Here is a 21,512-nt window from a genome sequence, read left to right on the forward strand (position 1 = left end):
ACAGGCAATGCAGACACCATGGAAAGCAAAGGTGCAGTTTTAACTGAAGGAGCACATTATGCCTTCACATTATTTTATGAGGAACACATTAGCTCTGAGGGAAAAGTGTAAGGAGACAAATCTCAAGTCATTACAACAAGGCCTGGTCACTATTAGGAGATATATGAATACCTCTGCAGTCCACCAGAGATACCCACCTTCTCCCCCCATCCAGACTTCAGGGACTTTTACCCACGAAGTGCGGGCAAAAACATCTTTAACTGTCTTCCATGCCTTATTATCTCCCATTTCTCTCTGCCTGGCAGTAGGGGGGTTCTGTTCCCATTCCCAAGGCAGCACTGCAGTCTCTGACCCTGCAGCTCCCTGGATGCAGCAGGGAAGCAAGTGAATAAACGTGAGAGCAGCACGGCCCCCCCCCCCCGCACATCCCTGGGGACAGACCAGCACCCCAGGGCTGGGCAGTCACTGTGACGCTGGAGCCCAAGAGTCTGGGCTCCAGGGAACACGTTCAACCTCTGGCATATAACCCTGCAACATGATCTCCATCATTTCCATGTGGGGCATCCCCTTCCGCCTGCTGTGCTGCCCACCATGGGCACCAACTGAACCCACCTGCTGCGAGATGTTAGTTGGTCAACTATAGTCTGCTAACATGAATTTATATGCAGTTTTGGGGGATGCTAAGAGGCCGTCACAACCCTGCCCGCCTAGGGCAGGCAGGATTTGCGGGAAGAAAGCCTTCTGAAGCTGCTGCAATGAGAGGCCACAGTTTAGTCAAGCACGGACCCCCAGGACCACTCCCAAAACCGGCAGTAACAATCCAGTTAGGAATTTGAAAGCCAGTGAGGATCTTCCCACAAGCAGGCCAGCACTTTGGCAGATGGGGGCAGGAGGGCCAGGGCGGCACACAAACACGAGCTCTCATAACGCCATAAAGAGCTTCTGTTTCCCAACACACTGCAACAGAGGGAAGGCGGAGGCAGAGAGAAAAGCAGCAGTCTCAGGCCACGTGGCAGGTCAAACCACCGCCCAGTTTGTTGGCATCCTCTAAAGTTTAAATATGCTTTGAGCCAGCAGTGAATCATCCCTGGCAGGTAAGAATGATGTTAATTTATGACATGCCAAGCGCAAGCAGATCTTTTGGTGTCAGTCCAACGGTTTTAGTCTTATTAACACACGGCGACGGCTCAGGTTGCAGCTGTGCACATTAAACTCTGGCAAGTGGCATTTTAAACAATGACAAACTTCAGAACAATCACTCCACACATGGAACCGGGCCAGGCCAAACTGCAGGGTGGCAGAATAAAGGTCAGGAAGGTGACCTGTTTGTCTGGGAGAGGAACAGGTGGCCCGCTTGGGTTGCTGCAGGGTCTTTAAACTGTCTGAAGGACACAGTCATGGATCATTTTAACCCATTAAGCTGCTTAAGCCTTCCTTTACACTGGTTTGAACTTCAAGAGAGTATTAAATCTTAAAGAGCTTAGTATACATCTTCAGGAAAGCTCTCCCCTGTGCTGATGCACTCACGGTGCCCATGCTGCACTGTGGAATTGCACATCCTTGCTTTGACAGCAACACCCCTCGGGCAGCTGAACCAGATCCACGCAGCTGAAAAGCAGGAAGCTTTAAACTAAAAGCGTTGCACCTGAGCAGCAACTCACACTGGGAAACAGGGAACAAGGGGGAACACGTTACCCCGTCACCACCATGCTGCTCCACGGGCCTGAGGATGCTGCTTTTCAGAGCCACAGAAGACGGGTCAGAGAGGAAAACATCCCATTGGTTCCTCCCTCTCCAGCCTCCCAAGGGGCATGGAGCTAACAGCAGTTGCTGATACCCCACGGCAGCCTTGGGTTGTGTCTAGGGAACTCAAACCACATCCAGCAAGGAGGGCTGCCTAAGAGAGTGGCTTCTGAGTGCAGCTTCTAACCTTGACACCTGGGCAAAGTTAGTCCAAACCATTTTTGCCAGCTGCATTTTCATCAGAAAATGTGATGGTGGAGACATAAAAGACATTTTCACAGCAGAAAACTTAAATATTCCAAGACATGTTTCAAAGCTGTACTTCTCAATTTGAAATATTATATCAAAATAAATTTTTTTGAAGTGTCAAAAGACAGATGTTTCAGAATAAATCAGTAGAATAAGATCTGACACGTAACGATGTTTTCCAATACAGTGCTTCCAAAGAAGTTGTTTTCAGAAGTTTCATATTTCTCCCCAGTCTTATCCTTGTGAGTAGAATTTTTATTTTCCAACCAGGTACTTCCCCCAAAAAAGATTTTTAAACAATAAATCAGAACTTGTTAAATTAATGCAAGGATTTAGCTACACGAGATCTGATCCAGAACAGATCAGGGTCTGAATTCATAAAGAAACGTTATTTCAGATTTAAATACCAGGTGTGTGGATGTACTTATTCCCAAATGAAATTAAAGGAATTAAATTCTTTCATAACAAGGCATATTTATTCTGGAATAGGAGCATCCACATATGAAATTAATCAAGAATAGCTAAAGCCACAGTAAGGTCTCAGGCTACTGACTGTAAATGAAAACAGTAAATTCATTCTCCCTTTTGCAGCTTCCTACTACATAACACACTAGAACCCCCTGGATAAATGTTCCTGTAAGTAAAAGACTAGTCACAGCACGTCTGTGAACAGCTCATGCTAATACTTCAATGAGATGGACTGGAATCAATATTTTTCATCTTTGCAGCTTGGGGCCAGAGCAGCGAGCTGGGCAAGGATGTCAGACAGCGAGCCATCCACCGTGGCAGGGGGGGGAACTGGCTCAGCCATGACCTGGAAAGAAATTTCTAGCTAGTAGGTATCATTTCCTGTACCATTTGAGCTTCCTTGAGGGAGGAGAGAAAAATGAGATAATTAATTAGAGGTTTTCAATTCAAACCTTCTCCCAGGTATGCTTATAGGAAATAGACATAAGTTTGGCTACAGTTTAGATAGAGCTACTGGAGAAATTTGAGCCCCTGTTTCATAAAGGAGGCTTTAGAGCCAGGATTAGATACTGCTAGATCTAAAAATCTGATACGAAGTTCTGATTTAATATAAATGAATCCATTAATTTAAGTTAGATGTCCTCTATTCATCTGCAGCCAGAACAGACTGTATATTTCCCATCTAGATAATTTTACAGAAATGTGATTAGGTGCTTTTGCATGATGAACAAGCCTGGGTCCCTGTGCAGGTAACACACTACTTTAATCTTAGTGAAAATGGGACCACAGCAAGTTTGTGTGCCGACCAAAGAAGGCAATGAGGACAGAGAGGAAAGCAGGGCTGCTATTTGCAACTCTACAGGAAGAAAAACAAAAGAGGTATTACACTGTGAGAGTAATGAGTGTATCAGTAGAAGTATAAAATCAATCTTGATTCTACAAAGATGTAAGATACAAACTAACTCCCTATTGTGGCAGTTACTCAGTTTTTATAGAAAAAAAAATATATAGAACAGTAAGGTGTGAATATACACAATAATTAATCCTGCCACTTTTAGACATGGGGTTCTCTACTGCCTGCACAACTTCCTGTTTCTCATCCTACTTTAAAAGGAGCACTTACCTAGAATTCATATAGAAGATTGCTAGCCCTATTCCAAGCTAGGCTTTCTAAAGAAAGTTAAAGCTGTTTTTCTTGTAATTCTTCTCTTCATTTATCATGTACATTGATTTGGCTTTTTGCAAAATGAAATTAGAGAGCAAACAGAGACAGGGCAGAAGCAAAGGCAGCCAAATTCAAGTCCATGCTCAGACTGTTTAAAAACTTCAGTGCCAGTGAAGCAATCACAGTGATCACAAACTGACCCAAGAATATTCAGCTTGATTCTTCTAATTGCTTTAACAATAAAAATCAATAGTTAGAACTGTAAAGTATAAAGGAAACATAATAAGGCTGATATAGTAACTACAAGTGCAGAATTACAGAAGCCAGAAAATGGATCAACAAAAGCAGAATGGGGCATATCTGATAATACCTTTAGTTAATAGTTGTCCCTAGAAGGAACACTGGTTATCTTTTTAAACCTTTTTTTTTTTTTTTTCACAAGATCTAAGCAACACTGTCAGTATCTTCAGACCGTATCTCCATTTTATCACGGATTACATGACCTAGCTTCTTCTCATGCTTAAACAAAACATTAGTTTTCCAGTGGATCTTACCTGCACCAAACTGGAGTTTAACAATGCATTTTTTGCTTTCTTACTAGAATAATGATTCACTGTTATAAAAGTGCACGTAGAGAACGTTCATAGCACCAATCGATAAACACACACAGTATTGCATTTTACATTACAAGAAGGCTTTCTCAATTGATCTGAAGAAAAAAAAAATGTAAACCTTGTAACTTCATGAGGTTCACAGAAAAAGACAGCAGAACACCTTCAAGGCATCGGTCCTCATACTGCAGCTGTAGCCATATTTAGCAACAGATCAGCCATCCATGACTGACAGCTATCTTTGACAGAAAGAGCCAGTCAATATTTACATTCCTCATGAACATACAAAAGAGCATCAGGGTACTTGAGAAATTAGCCCTTGATTGCCACTTGGAAGGCATCATCAGAAAGTCAAATCACTTCAGCACCTCCAACAACAGAACTGCTTTCATTCTTGAGACTGAAGATCTCACAGATGTGTCAAGGTCTTTTGCCTGGGAGCGGGAGATGTCTGAAGGGCAAAATGAGTGCTGAAAAAGCACGCTATGAGGGTTTTATTGTCAAAAAGCAAGCATTTGGTCAACTCTTGCTCTCTTTCATGCTGAAGCAGCAGTCACAAATCTAATAGTTATAAAATGGCCACTCCCAGGCTCCTGAGCCAGCTGCAGGGAATACAGGTAGGATTCTTCAGTGCAGAATGGAGAGGGCTCTACTGTAATATTCAGTGATCACTGAAGTTGGGGGGACACAGATGCAGTGGTTCAATTCGACTCTCAAGTTCTCAAAATGTCACAACATAGAACAGCCCTAAATCTTGGCTTAGAAGTCACAAAACATCTAGTCCCTTTCCAAGCGAGATCTCAGATCCTCTCATTTCCTGCATACAATAGCATTATTCAGCCACTGAAGTTTCCACTTAGCTTGCATTTATGCCAAGTACTTTTAATTGCAAAGGAAAAGGATGTTAAGCTCTCCCATTTCTTTCTTCCTAATTCATAAGGGAGACAACAGAAGTTGGTAAAAGTTATAGGTTAAGGGTTGTTCTCCCCTCCATCTCACTTAAGGGACTTGCATCCTCCTTCTGCTGCCTCACAGAGGTTACCTACACTGCAAGGGTAAAAAAATTTATGTCGTCTTTTGTAAAATACTAAGAGGGCAAGTCATTGTAAACTTACTAGCAAAGAAGCATTAGGGAAGTCTGAATGGTATCTTATAACGGATGCCTTGAAGGGTTTACTGATGTTCAGAGTCACCTTGACCAATGTAGGTCTCATTTAAGAATAGATATGCAAGTATTTACCCAATACACATACAATAATTCAGCCAGCATCTAACTCAAAGAACTCATCAGAACAGATACAGAGTAACAGCTCTGACTGAAGCAAAATGCTGCACAGCAAGGAATGAAATAACTGGAAAAACAGATGCTTAATTTCTACTTATTTTTGGCAACCTTGTTCCTATGATATCTGTTAGATGAGGGGAAAAAAAGCTGCTGAATACTGCTTAGCAAAAAAATACATGAACCACAGCCACATCTATGGACTATCAGGGTAGCACTTAATACAGCCCTACTGAATGTTATTTTTCTTTTGATCAATCCATAGAAAGATCTAAAGTAATGTTTCCGTATGGGGTTTGTTCCTATTATGCAAGATCTGGTGAACTATGTTTTCTGAGACAAAGAGATGAAGTGAATTGAAGTGGTGTTTCGGACTTGGTAGTGTTTTAAGAAGTGTCTTCACCCCACCTCTTCAGCCTTGGGACATGAGACTTATTAGCTAATTACTATGCAAATTAACTGAAATTTAAATTAAATGCTACATCCTAACATAGCTTAACAGCCCCAGGACCAAGAATTTAGTTAGCTTTAATGGACTGTAATTCTATCCAAAAATATAGTTTATTAACAAGCACATACAATAAATTGCACCGCTAACTTTAAATAAAACATCTAGCAAGCTCACCTTCACACTAAGTGACATTTGGTTAATACAGAGCAAAAAAGCAATACACATATGCTTTCAACAGGCACAGAGTGAACTCAGTTGCAGTCCAAGTTCAAGTTGTAATCCAAAGAAGGGCACGTAAAAGCAAAAGCAATGAAGACTTCACATGAACCTTGCCATTTCTTTCCACCAGACCTTTGGTCTCTTACAAAATAGGTCTGTAATACAAAAAGTAATAAAAACTCTGGATTCAATTTACTCAGCCTCTTCCATCACAAGTTAACTATAACATTTTGCAACAACATGAGTAGTATTAAGAGGGAGGTAAGAGGCAAAGACGGTTATGTCTTGGAATTATGCAAGTTCAGCTGTAGATAGGCTGTCCAGCAGCAGGCATGGACTTCTGTGTCATTGTCCCAGTTTTTGCAAGAAATACAAAGATCGTAAAACACATTTTTCTCTCATCAATTAAAACTTGATCCATCCTCCAATGACATCAAGGCAAAAGTTCTTCTGTTATCAGTGGTCTTCTGACAGGGATTCAGATGGCCTTCAAAAAAGTCATCCTCTCTAGTGAAAGGTTTGTCTCTCTCCAGTCTTCAGCTTGGCTGTGATGTCAGTAAAACCTGACACGCTGTTAACCACACGGGTGTTAGAACAGTCTCATCCTCCCTTCATGCCAGAAAAAGGGATTCAGCAGAATTTGATATATAAGAATTGAAGCCAACTTGGCAATAAACAGCTCCGCTCTGCTCAGTGTAAGATCTTAACCTCACCACAACGAAGTAAATAGAAGGTTTGTAATGAACTTCAGTAAGAGCCCAAGAGAAGCATCAGGCCAAACCAGAAAAATACGCACTTCTTGATATTAGACCTTGTTCTTCACACAGGAAAGGACATTTGTATTTCTGATCCTCAAGGGCAGTAACAGGAAGGTTCCCAAGAACAGTGCTCCAAATGTAAGTGTCCACAGTCAAACCTCTCGAGAAGTATTTTTAAACAAAGACAGAGATTCCTCTGTTTCCTTTGTAGCAGAACAAAAAGTTATCTCTATAAGCAGTAGGGTCCCTATTTTATTAACATGCTTCCTGTTATCACAACATAAACAAGAGTTATGCCTGTGCTCCATCATGACATTAGGAGTTAATCTTTACTCAGAAAAGCTTTATAGCAATATCAATGGTTTGAAGACTTACTTGCTCTCATTTATCTCCTGCACCTTTCTCTTTATAATGCCTAGGAAAAAAAACCCCAGAAACTTCTCCTGCTTCCACCTTAAGCAAAAAATTAAGTCCTACTTTTATGACAAAACCCCCTCTAAAAATGGTAATTTTTTTTTTTTTATAACTGCTGGAACCAGTTTTTTTGCAGTACAAGGAAAAATTTTTCTCAGTGTGAACTAACTTGAACAAGAGCAAGCAATCAAACATTACCTAGAAATGAACACACTGAAGAGAAGTCCCAGTACTGTGACACTTCATATTGAAAAATAAGTGATACACAGTTCAATTAGCAACAAGCTCCCTCTACAACTTGCGTAGCTGGCTCTCATGTTAGCTAGTTATAAAATACTCTTACAGTAGAACAACTTTAGAAAAATTTGGACAAGTTAGAATGGAGTTATTTTAATCTAGAACAACATCACCCAAAGATACAGATGAATACAAACACTGTTCGTATAAAAATCGGCAAAATATGAATTTAAGCTGCATTTTCAGTCTATCGATTGGCTTTCCTCTTGTTTTATAAAAATAGGGTATGACATTTTAGCTTCAGTTGCACATTTAAGTCATTTATCCACTGAACATTCCATTCTTGAAATATCATCTATTAAAATGTTAGTTAAGATTCATTCTGCTTATAGAACAGACTATAATTTCTTCTGAACTGCACTTGTAGACAATAAGAGACTAGTATGAGCTCAATAAAAAATAATTAGATTATGGGAAGAAAATAAAAAATAAACCATTAAAGAAAACCCCATCAAGGTCCACTTTTACTATCTGACTCCTAATAAAACAAACACCAGTGCCTTTTAGCAGATCAAAAGGTTTAACTCCACAATAATATTTACAGCCTGAATTCAGAAATAAACTGTTTTAAGTCTATAAGTTGCTACAAAAAGAGGACAAAAAATTCCAACAAAACATCTTCAAAGACAGAGGAAGCCACAGTAAAAATACTAAAAATTTCTGATCAGAGTACTGCATCAAAAAATAGCATTTGTAACACTACCATAGCTGTCTTATTCATTTAAAAAAATGGATTCCATACTACACTTGCACTTTTCTGATATAACTGTGCATGGGCAATTCACATCTCAACTATGTAGTACTTGAAGGAAAATAAAAAAGCTGAAGATTCGTTTTGCTGCTTCAGTGGTAAACCCCAGTGGGTGGGAGGGCCTGTTGGGGATACCAACATTGAAACAAATTAGTGATACGACAGAGTCAGAAATCCAATAGTACAAAGGCTGTTTGGACATGGCTCTTTCCCCTACTGCAAAGCAGATTTAATAAATGGGATTTATTTTATAAAGTTTCACAACTCTTAAACAGTAGATGATACTTGCATTCCTGAAGGATTAAGTTCTAAATTTCTTAATGCTAATTCAACTCTCTAAATCCAACCCAATAAAACCAGCAAAGCTTTTACAAGTAACATGTACAACCTAAAAATTCCGCCCTCAAAACTGCCTTTTTGGTACTCTTTTAAGCTCTTAAGATATTCTATTTATTGAAGAGATGCCAGGAAGCCTGCAGCAGGAACAAATGCTTCTTTGGCAAAAGGAAAACATTTTAATGCCTCCTCCCTTCAAAGTATGCACACCTCACCACAACATATGCTAATATACTACCAAATAAGTCTCTTTATCTTGCAGTTTTTATAACAAACTGTTTCATTCATATCTATTTCAGCTTGTAACTACCTACTGCACAGAGTAGCACACTGTGCTAAATCAACAAGTAGTTTATACCTAAGAAAGTAAAAAAAAACCCCAACACATAATATTAAAAAAAATATATATTATATATTCCAAAACAAGTCAGGAGGGGCTAATTTTGTATAAACTGTTTCAGTGTAATATTAAAATTTGAAGTCATGCAGCCATTTTGGGCCTTTCTTCTATCCTTTGTCCTTTATTGAAAATTAAAAAGATCCAACAAAAAAGGATTCCCACAAATATGATAGTGAGTGGAGATTTGTGCTAAATCTGCCATTAATATACAAAAGCAAATGCTACATCCTTTCTGTGAAGATAGCTGTGTATGCATGTATACCTGTGCATGGAGATACACGTACCTCTCCCCGGACTTCCAGCCTTCACCGAGGCACACACTCGGCTAACACACTTTCACAAATCAGCCAAATGCTGAATCTAGAAAAAGATGAAGACCACCTCTTTGCAGATCTAAAATTCTGCAATTGTAAAAATATAATAAATATAAATATTTACTACTGTATTGCTACCTTTTTTTTTTTTAATCAAAATTGATACGTGAAGTCATCTTCTTCCTGAAGAACTCAAAGAAGCAAAAGGGGAAATATTTTTAAAAATAGAAAACTCAAATGATGACAATAAAGAAAACACACCCTCAAACATGCTGGAGCAAGACCACTTATTGTAGGCATCAGTACCAGCCTTCTTTACTGAAACAGGATCTCTAGTCTCCAGACATATCCTAGTTACTCCAGTTAAATCAATGTGGCTAATGATAACAGAAAGATCTGTTTTTAATATGTGGATTTAAATACCATAGTTACCTGTCAAGGACTTGGTATTCAACTGAGATAACTCTGCTGGGGAAAATATTAAGATGAGAGGGAGAAAATAAAGCTAAATTCTAAGGACAAGCCACTAGGATCCATTAACGGTTTCTGTAGGCTTAGATCTATACACCTGAAGCCAGGTGTAGGGGTGAAGAGAATGGGGGGAGTAAATGAAAACTCATTTGTCGTAACTAAACACTTCTTTTTTTTCCTGATAAAGGAATGAAAACTGCCTCAAAATGATGCAATGGGTCAACCTGAAGACAGCCACATTTGAAAAATACTGGAAATCCTGAAGTCAGAGCTTGTGAAATTGTTTGGTTTGTATGCTGTCTTGGAGGAGAGAGAAGTTAATACTTTTAAAAGCTTGGTATTTACACTTCTGAAAAGTTTCTGCAGTTCGTCCAAATTCGATAGGGCAGGATTTAAGTGCCTCTTAGTGTTCCCAACTGGGCACTTCTGCTGCTTTGGCACACGCGCACACACACAGTATTCCAGTACCAATGGGATACGACGTCTAATGCAGCTTTAAACTGGCAGGACTCCTGAGTAGTTTTAAATGTTTATCAACTCAGTAGGTCAAAAGTCTGCAGACACTGGGTGGAGCAGCAGTATGCCACAAAACTAACAGTTGTCCTCCTAGGAAAAAAAAAAAGGGGGAGGGGGGAAACAGTTGTCAGTAGAGATTAAAGCTCCTGGCCCCATTCCACAGCAGACAATATGCTGGTTTGTAAAACACAGGATCAGTCGATCTCAACGCTTCAGAAAAAGAAGGTTCATTTGCTCTATATGACTGATACAAAGGCAGGGAAACACTGCAGGGGTTGTCAAAAACCTTGCTGGTTTCTTCTGTGTTCAGTTTAAAGCACTAGCATGTGGTTTTTCTTTCTGTGGGTGGGGCTGACTGTTATAGCCAGTAGGTTTAACAGCTAAAAGGAAAATAGCTGGGTAATTCTTTGCTTCAGCTTTGCTCATGTGTTTCTTAAATTACTGCTTGTAGGCATGAAATAACTGAAGTCCAGTGTCCTCCTTTGGTTCAGCCGAGTGAACAAACTGGGCCCAGATCTTCAGAAAGGACGATCGACATGTAGTGCTGTCACACTGTGCCAGGTACTACAGCAGGAGTGGCAGCATGGAAATGTGATACTAGCCTCATTGTGACCCTCCTCCTGCCCCCATCCTGGCAGGGACCTAGATATCTCCTTTAAAAATGTTAAGGGATCCTTTCTACTAAGCCAGAAATCACACTTTACCCAGTGCTCATGTCATCTGTGCTTTTTCAGACAGAGAAATCCAGTTCAACACTTAACTATCCTTTCCTGTAAGAGGATACAGAATGCGGTAAGGAAATCCAGACAGAAGTTACTGGCATGGATGTGGCATGTGCTAACCAGTGCTGTTCGAACGTTCAGGTTCTCTACCATGTGTGTTTTCATGGTCACTGTAAGATCTTTAGAAGAGAAACCCTGTCCTTCATGTCTTTCTAGACCAGCTATCACACCTCTCCAATTCCACATAATCTTACCATGTCAAGTACATGAGCTACAGAGATAAGGATGTCAGGCTACCCTGTTTAGATCTCATTTTCTGTGGATTTGCATCAGATGGCAGCTACATAAGACTGTATTCATTAAGGCATTTTTCAGAACACAGTACATTATTGTCTAAGGAAGGGAATGATAACTACTTTTTAAACAAGTGGCAACCATGCAGAAATATGTGTTTTCAATTAATATATTTTAGAATGTTAATACAGTGTTCTTTCAAAATAGCCCTGAAGTATGTTTTTGTTTAATTGTAACTTCAGTAATTCCTAAAGGTGTCTACTGATATGTCTATCATCTCATAACTGCAAATTCTACAATGAGCAACGCTTAGCAATTAATTAGAAAGTAGAGCATTCTACTTCAGTCCACACTCTCCCATTGTTGGATTATTTTGGATAATATAAGGATTTAGTGACCAGCAAGTACTTTTCCATCACTCTTAGAAAATTACATTGTTCAATTATTATAATCATGCTATAAAGAATTTATTTCAACATTTATGCCACTCTGAATATTAAAACTGTAACATGGAAGCAATTTATTTTACTTAACATGAAATCCATTGAATACTAACATACGATGGAAGTGTAACAGAATGGCAAGTTGAAGTATGCAATCTCTACAATCAGATCTTTCTAAGAAAGATGACTTTACCAAAATAGCATTTATACAGCCTTCTGGCTGCTGTCCAGATTTGGCATACCTAAGTTGTTTTCATTTCATAAAACTGAATTGCTTACAAATCAGATAACTCTTATTCCACAAACTCATAGCAAAATAACCTGTGATGGAGCTGTGGAAAATAGGTACCATCACCTTGAAACATCAATTAGTCTCTTCTTTTTTTCTTAAAGGTCTTCCTGTTGAAAAGCACTTGCTTATTTTTATAGAAGATAACTATCAAATCAATGGATTTCAGCAGGACAAGAAGTGACATTCTTGTGCATTACATATACCAACAAGTAATTTCAGAAACATTCCTTTTTAAAGCACCTTTCTTTTCTGCTCCCCACCTTTAGGCATATGCTTTGTAACTAATGGCTTGACTTGAATTCTCTAAAAAGAACCTGAACATCACATTGGCTTGTTTAAAGCCAAGTGACTTTTCTTTAAACTTTCTTTATTAGATTTCAAACAGTACTGTACCTTTGTCCAAGTAGAACCAGTTAAGATTTCTCTAATGATCCTTTCACATGGCAGAAAATGGATTTGTTGATATTATGGCTCATGGTAGGCTACAGTATCAACTCAGATTAATAGGGGTTAGGGAAAGAATCACTGCAAAGCAATCAGTGCTCACCTTAAAAGATACTTTAAAGCTTTATCTACATGAGGGCAATATTCCCTGAACCATATATCCCAGTTTTGAGTCCTTCCTGTGACTGTACTGTCCAGCAAGTCAGGAAGTCTGTGTAGGCTTGTCTACTTGTGAATCCTGCAGACACATTCACAACTGCTACAACCATAAAAATGGAAATATTTTTAAAGAGATGTATTGCTATGGAATGTATCTTTTAATGCAGAATGCTTTCACAGAATATCTCAATTTAATTAGCGTGGAAAGAAAAACAAGTATTTTACCACAGAGCATTTTAATTAAGCTCTGCCTTTAGAGCTTTTTTTCATCTTTAATCCTACAGCACTTTTTTTGGGGGAGGTGGCATTGTCCAGAAGTCAGGGTTGACACCATCAGGGGAAGTACTGGTGTTTGGTAGTATTTCCTCCCCAAGGCACAGAAGTGCCATGCATGTGCTCCACTATCACAAACAAGTCAATCCCATCATATCAAAGCCCTTCACTATCTTACAGCACTCAAACACACAAGTGAGGTAGCTCTTTTTAAACAGTCTAACAGCAGTATTCCAGTTGTCTTGTAAATAAAAGATTTGTCAACTTTTACATGCAATTATAGGACAGGGGTTTTATATCTGAAAGGCTGCTAAGTTTTTTTTTTTTTTTAATAAATCCTTAAGAATATGCTTTGTTCCACAAGGTGTTTTTCTTCCTAAATGAAACCCCAGTGTAATATCCTGTATAATTACCCTTGATGCAATCCTGCCATGGGAGTTTCCCTCAAGGGAAAGAGCTTTGGGTAGACAATGGTAAACATAGGCTGGCTGCAGCGGTGGCAGTGTCCCAAGGGACAGTGCAGCAATTCCAAGAGGCTTTTGGGTAGTGAGATTGGAGTCAGAAAGTTCAAATCTAGAGAAGAAAAGAAACAGAAAAGGCTCATAACAAATCTATTGCGTGATAAAGTTGAACACAACAAGCATGATCCATGAACAATTCAGAAAATCAGCTGTGTCACATTTCTAAGACTCTGTCAGAAGAACAGCAAGGTAATACAAATCACCACAACTAGGGTGAAGCACACAGTGTTTTCTATGTATAAGTTCAAAAAGTTGAGTTAAATGTGTAAGTTTAGCAGCTGGGGGCATAAGATTAACTGGGCCCAAATACCCAGGTGAAAATACTACAGCACAAGCAAATAATAAAAACCAGCAATATATCATAAAGCACTTCTAGACAAAGACAAAAAAAAGCAGGTGTTTAGTAATTACTAACAATACAAAATTATGAGAAGGACATCAGTAGTATTTTACTAAAATAGTTCAGGAACTAATTCAGCAGGATAGTTAAGCTCACTAAAAAACCCATACTTCATCATCAGCAAAAAGGGATCTGAAGCATTTAGAATTATCTGAAATACAATCCAGCCCAGCGTAATTCTCACAGGTGCAACCAAAGAGACCACTCTAAAAAGATCAGTACATTCATAATCTCTTAAATGTGCATCCACAGTTTACAAGGTGTCATCATTTTCACCAAAAGGGACTCTAGGGTCATTTCATGGGAACGAGCAATCATTTTCTCAGGCTTGGCCCAAGCCACATAGTGTTTTATAAATTAAAACCAACATGCTAATCTCCATCTAGAAACTGAGAGACAGCCAAGACAGGTGAATGAATTTAGGTGCTGAGTAATCACGACAAGATGCAGTACCTGATAAATCAGTTTTGTGATATCACAGTAGTTTCAGCTTTCAAACACTGTAAGGTTTAACCCAATACACAATGTACCACAACAGCCTCAAGTGAGATGACAAGCATGATGAACAGTACATTTGCGTCAGAAAGAAAAGGTCACATTCTGTAGCCAAGCAAAGACTGAGGAAAAGTAGTTCAGTTGCTTGTCATACCTACCTAGCAGCCACCAAGTATTTTAATGCCACCGCTGAAACGGCAAATTTTGGCAGTGATGGATCAAATCTGCTACTTTAACCGTATGTGACACCTCTTTCCCCAGCACACCATTATCTTACACGAGTCTGAATTATACATTACTCCTGCCTCACTGAAATGTGGGTGTCACCAGTGGTAATGCACATAGTCTTTAGTATGGTCACTCAGAATAAGATATATCTCAGTGTGTGCATATGTATATATAAATATAAAAAAAATATACAGGAGCCCACAATGTGTGCTCACAGCCCAGAAAGCCAACCATACCCTGGGCTGTGTCAAGAGAAGTGTGGCTAGCAAGTCAAGGGAAGGGATTCTCCCCCTCTACTCTGCTCTCATGAGACCCCATATGCTGTGCTGTGTCCAACTCTGGGGACCTCAACAGCAGAAGGACATGGACCTGCTCGAGCGGGGCCAGAGGAAGCCACGAAGATGCTGGGGGGGCTGGAGCAGCTCCCCTGGAAGGCCAGGCTGAGAGAGCTGGGGGGGGTTCAGCTGGGACAAGAGAAGGCTCTGGGGAGACCTTAGAGCAGCCTCCCAGTGCTTAAAGGGGGTACAGGAAAAGTGGGGAGGGACTCTTTATCGGGGGTGGGGTGGGGATAGGATGAGGGGTAACTGTTTTAAATGGAAAGAGGGCAGATTTAGATTAGATAGAAGGAAGCAATTCTTCACTGTGAGGGTGGTGAGACATTGGCCCAGGTTGCCCAGAGAAGCTGTGGCTGCCCCCTCCCTGGAAGGGTTCATAGCCAGGTTGGACAGGGCTTTGAGCAACTTGGTCTAGTGGAAGGTGTCCCTGCCTGTGGCAGTGGGGCTGGAACTAGATGGTCTTTAAGGTCCCTTCCAACCCAAACTATTCTATCATATGATAAAAAGACTATATAGTACAGTGTAGTAAACAAGAGGTAGGCAAGACAGTTAAAAAAAAAAAAGTTTCACCATCTTTCTCAGGCTCTGCACTTTGGCTGCAACTAGATATAATCCTCACAGCTTTGTATAGACCATATACAAACCGTTTCTTAAACTCATTTTGCAATGCTATCTTGCTATTCCCAAACCAAACTTCACCAGCATCTTCAGAAACCACATTCATAGAGAGTTATATTCCAGAAATTATTGTGCAAGTCAAAACTGGGTGAGAAAAGTAGTTACAGTCAACTTAAAAGATCTTGTACCTGATGTTTTCAAGCTCCTTTTCAAAGACTAGAATTTTGCATACCAAAATGAAACAACATTTGTCACTGGGTAATTTTGGTGCAGCTGATATCCTGATATTAAGTATGTAAAAACCTTCCCTCTCCTCACTATATGCAGAAATATAAAAAATACACAACTGTGAACTGGTCAATTAATATGTTCTCCACACAGCAGCGCTGTTTCCTATGAACACAGGCTTTGTATGGTTATCCCACCCTTCAATATCAAGCTTCTTCCTTACAGCATGTTTGCTGCGGACCTCCTTGTACACTTTTCCTGGCAAAATTTCAGCAGTTACGATTTCCTCCAGTGGCCGTGGTACAAGTGATCCCTTATCATAAACCCTCTAATCTTTCCATTCTAACTCTCTATGCTTGTGCTTTCTACTTCCGCCTCTGATGGTGACAAATTCCCATGACACCATGAATAGGGGGGAGTCGCAATGCCTCTGAACGTGCAGGTTATCATCAGGTATTGCTAACTCATGTGACTGCATGATGCATAAACAGATGAGCCAAGGGCCACTTTACAGTGAAGAGTCTGAATTGGGGCAGAACTAAAAAAGCTCAGCTGTCACGCTGTACTGAAATGGCCAAGGGCTGCTAGCATTTCTTTTGCCTTATGTATAACCAGTCTGCCAGTTTAGGAGTGTGCTGCCTGGCAAGAAGTTGCATTGCTGGCTGATGTATCTAATCTTGCCTCAGGAACTGTATTTCTCATCTCCACTTTCCATTAAAGAGTTTCTCCTGCAAAAAGCCTCCTTCTTTATACAGTCCTCAATAAAGAAACCATTTACAAGCACCACTCAACCTTAGAGATAGTCTTGGGATCTCTGTGTTTTGATCTTGGACATTTTTCTTCTAATACAGCATTTAAAACATATTTTGATTAAATAAATCTTTTAAAATATTAATCCTTGCCCATATCTTGGAAGAGCTATTTAAAATGTTCCTATTATTGCCAGAAAAGCACTCCCACTCTTTCTGTAATCTGAAGAATGCAGAAATTTCATACCTTTTAAAAAGCTGTAGTAGGTGTTATAGAGGGTCCTCATGGCCAGTTCTTGCAAAGGCAGTACATGATCTGTTTCTGTTCCTATAGATTTCACCTCTGCTGGCAGGAACACAGTTAACTGGCCCGATGAAAAAGAGAGCAGTTTCACCTCTGAAACTTGAATTGGAGAACCACAACTAGAACGACAGAAAACATTTCAGAAGTGGTTAGAAAACAACAACAAAAAAACAACAACAAAAAACTTTCTGGGGAAACCCAGATGATCAACCCAAAGTATGCCTGATACCGTTCTTCAGTGCAGCACCCTTGAACTCTTCAAGGATTCCTTACAGAGTGCAATACATGTTGGGCTTTGACTAGGTAACCTTAAAAGGTCTCTTCCAACACAAACTATTCTATGATTCTATTTTGACACACATTTTCTACAGATTCCCACTAGTCATGGGACATCTGGAGGTCTTTAGTTATAAAATAATACTCAAAAGCTAGAGAAATGAGAATACAATTCCAAGGAGGTAGACCAAGTGCACTACATGTCCCTTACTCTGCCAACATGCTAATCTCTTTCAGCCTCTGAAAGCTATTATTTCTAAATATTTTACATAGTGGAGCAGTTTCATACCCAAAAGTTGGCGCTCTGTGTCTTGAATAAACCAGTTGAGAATGGTAATAGATTTCTCAACTATAATATGTCAGGCAAACAACAACCACCAAAACATATAATTTAAGTGCCACTGGATGATTCTGTACTACACATTTCCCCGACCACAGAGTTCCCTTGGACAGTGCAGGGGAGTGGGTGAAGGAAAAATAAGAAGAACAGCCTAAGCTGTAGTGGGAAGATACACTAGTAAGTCTACTACCCTTGTCCTTCCCAAATCACGTAAGGAAAAGGAAGGTTATTTGGATCCAAGGAGAGAAACTTAGCTTGTAGTAAAAATAATAACTCTTTACGTGAACCCTGTTGCAAGCTATCATACCAAAGAGACACGCATAGGAAAATTCTACTAAGAGATTGGGGAAGTCAACAGGGTAATCGGAATTGTTTATGACAACTTAAATTTGAAGCCAAGAGCAACTTGTTAGGGCCAGTCCTAACAAATGGAACAGAAACAGAAATTTGTCAGTCTTCCCAGATATCGGACCTAAAACTGAGGTAACCACACTTGACCTTATCAGATGTGAAAGAAATCTCATAGTACTTCTCTGATAACAAAGAATCTCATCTCTCCTGATTAAAGGAAAAACAGACAAGAGAAACAAGCAAAGAAGAGCAGCATCAAACAGCAAGTCAATAAACCTCTTGTTAAATATTTAATACTTCCCCACAAACCATTAATGGGGTTAAAATATAATTGGGAATCCAGAGATCCAGTATTCCAACAATCCATTCCTCAGCAATCCATACCTAATGAGTTAGCTATCACAACAAATAAATCTATAATGTTGTATTTTCAAGCTGATTAACCCTTTACCAACCTAGCTAGAAGACACACCCATAAACTCACTACAGTTTCTGCAGTTCAGAGCTGGACCATTTGGTCTACATTATGCAAAGGGTGGACCACAACACTGAAAAACGAAGTAAACAAGCAGAACAGACGATCAAGATGAATAAGCTAAGAGATATACACCCTTAAATCAGGATTCATTAGGGAATAAATCTCAACCTACAAGTAATACTGGGTGAAAGAATAAAGACTTAAAAAAAAAAAATCCATGGAGGTTAAAAAGGGGAATAGGGGATGGTCTAACTTGATGGAAAAAAATGGAGCTGCAGAAGAACCCTGGTGAATAAATAACTGGGGGGAAAAAAAGCCATAACCACCTATTGGCTGCCTTGAACAAGACTGCCAGATACCTAGCCTCAGACTGAAATCCAATCTGCAAAAAATAAGATCAAAATTTATTTTGAGTGCTGAGATCATCACCTCTTACATAAAAGACTTTTTCAGTCAGTCTGACTGCAGGATTCCCAGACAGAGATTCATTACTTACACAATGCAATTTATATTCTATTTTCAGAAATCTAGCTTTATGTTAGTAACAGTAGCATGTCAGATTTTATTCTCTAGTGGATGACCAGACAGAGTACAAAAGCCTGGATCTTCAACTCTTGCCTGAGCCATGGAAACCTTGCATTGGTTACTCACACTTTCTCAGAAAGAACACAGAAATCCTTCACATGACCATTATCACATGATTTTAACGTCACTCAGTACATTATCAAATAACACCTTTGGTTTCTTACTAATATATGTAAGTGCCCTTCCTATGTTGAAACCTTTCCTTAAAAATTATCTGTGATGTTTCAAGGTGGTTTAACAACATAAATAACTGTTTGGTACACAAGTTCAAATATTATTTTGCTTACTAAAAATAGTTTTAAAATTATTTATAATTACGGGAAAAAAATATAATTTTTTATTCCACAGAAGCATTACAAGAATTAATTTCATTGCAAAAGCTGCAACTTTCTTGGACTCTTCTGTACTAGCTTTATAATATTCTCCATCAGAGATTCTAGCAGCTAACCTCATCAGCAGTGTGCATGTAATGACAGCAAAAAGAACTGATAATATCTTCACCAAAGGTCTGTGCAAAGATAAAATTATTTTGACTGAGTATAAAACAAGAACTTAAAACTTTCTGCAAGTATTTAAATATCACACAGCCAGCTGACATGGGAATATTAGAAAAAGCTTAAAATGCCAAGACTCAGCATCTCGCATACTGCAGTAGAGTGCAGGCTGTAGAGAGGAGATTTATATTTAATGCAAGATTTGCTGAGAGTGAGCATACCAGAAATTTATAATTAGATGGTAATGGAGACAATCCTCTTCTGATCAGTTTTACACCAGTAAGACTCCATTCATCAGTGGTGCGGATCCTCATTTATGCTACTGTCAGTACAGAAAGAATTAAGCTAGTGTCCTAGACAGACCACTTTTTTCTCACATCCTAACCACAAACATGAGACAGCCGAGGATATTTTTAAAATCCACATGTAAAAATATACCTGTCAATCCATAATTTCTAAAAAAAGTTATTTATTTTAGTTAATAGGTACCAAGCCCTACAAGAAGCTGATACTGGGATGCAAAATGAGGAGTTGCACGTGTCATTCCAAGATATGGCCCATAACTTACAGAAATGTGAGAACTTATGAACCAGATAGATGCTGCAACACTTTAAAAATATTTTGTTCATTCTTTCGTTCTGGAAATTCTGTGAAGCCTACATTTTTGGCCAACCTTTAAGTCCAGCTAGGGTTCAGCTTTAAGCCTTACATTATCATTACAGATTCCTTCAGAATAACGGCACTGTCTGTTATGGCTTAATACTAAAATACTGAAAGTCAGTAATTAACACTGAATATTTATTAGAAAAATAAAAAAGAACTGGGAGCTACAGTAAACCCCTCAAATTAACATCAGTTCTAAATCCATCGCACACACACAAAAATAATCAGTCATATCGTACAGGAAGATATTTATGAGAAATTTTACAGGGAACAGGTATGCAAGACATCTGAATTAATTCATACTTACCCACTGCAACCAATGACTTTATTATACAGGTAAGATGGGAGGCCTTTCAGATTAATATTGTTATCCACATAAACATACTGTAGCTCTCGAGAACGACCTAAATCTGGGTTTAGAAAACAAGAAAAGTCAGGTGTAGAAGAGATGACAGTGACAATTACAAGCAAAGAAATTCCCTTTAATTATAAATAAGCTAATCAGACCCAATGTAAGCAAACATAAACTAGTACTTCTCAGTTGTAAAATTTCAGCCAATGGTCTTATTATGGATGTGTTGAAAAGCTGTTTGGAAAATGGCATTTAAAATTACTAAAACAACACCCCTTTTCAGTAACCCTAAAAATCCTGTTATAAATAATTAAGTGTTAACAATGACAAACTCTGAAGTCAGTTTAAAGCAGAAAAGGGACAACCGATTTCAAATTTTCAGTGCATACTTTAAGTTCACAAGGTCAAACCTGCTTTCATTATCTGGCCTTATGTCACTGGAATCACAGCTTCACTATCTTTGGTAAAGTGGTAAAGACATAAACAAGAACACTGTCCCACTCTTTCTTTTTTGCAAGAAGACATACTTGTTTGACTACATTAGCCATAACCAAATACAACCAGTAATTATTCAGAAACAAGACTGCGTGATGCAGTAAGGTACAGAACACAAGAAAACATACAAGCATTAAACTGCAGAATAGTATACAACAAAAACTGCATTGATCATTTACTCGTAGCCACATCTGAAAGTGTGCTGCTTGTGTTATTTCTGTTAAAATATTCATGGCTGGCAGTCAAAAGAAGCAAGTACAGCGTGTTTAAGCAATGCCTTCACAGACTAGAAATATATTAATGTACCTCCAGATAGGAACATGTAGGTACAAAACAATTTTATTTTGTTTAGAAATTAAAGTGGAAAAATTGAGCAAAATTAAAAGGGAAAATTTAGGCTTCTAGGAATAATTCTCAGAAACAAGAATTGTGCTTATCAGCAAGATCCAGTCAGTGGTAAAACTCTCTGCTACCAAAAAAAGCGAAAAACATGCTAACGTGAGACATTTAAAAAGACAAACTGAACAG

General features: G+C 39.0%; 1 protein-coding gene across 7 annotated transcripts in view; it reads right to left on the bottom strand.

The window, feature by feature from the left end:
• Nucleotides 1-6,060: 6,060 nt before the first annotated feature.
• Nucleotides 6,061-21,512, bottom strand: part of LRRC28 (leucine rich repeat containing 28) — a 54,598-nt gene continuing 39,146 nt past the window's right edge. For 5 of the 7 annotated variants that reach the window (XM_042803858.1, XM_042803855.1, XM_032994334.2 and 2 more), the window contains 4 exons: nt 20,445-20,547; nt 16,894-17,069; nt 13,486-13,645; nt 6,061-10,535 (listed from right to left, as the gene is read on the bottom strand). In XM_042803858.1, coding sequence (XP_042659792.1) covers nt 10,463-10,535; nt 13,486-13,645; nt 16,894-17,069; nt 20,445-20,547 — 512 coding nt within the window. In that variant the 3' untranslated portion in view covers nt 6,061-10,462. Of the gene's footprint in view, nt 10,536-11,724; nt 12,900-13,485; nt 13,646-16,893; nt 17,070-20,444; nt 20,548-21,512 lie in introns of those variants that run through there. The other 2 variants (XR_006166568.1, XM_042803857.1) reach the window with 2 other exon arrangements.

Source organism: Tyto alba, unplaced genomic scaffold (assembly GCF_018691265.1).
Source record: "Tyto alba isolate M040663 unplaced genomic scaffold, T.alba_DEE_v4.0 Super-Scaffold_41, whole genome shotgun sequence".
NCBI classification, from domain to species: Eukaryota; Metazoa; Chordata; class Aves; order Strigiformes; family Tytonidae; genus Tyto; species Tyto alba.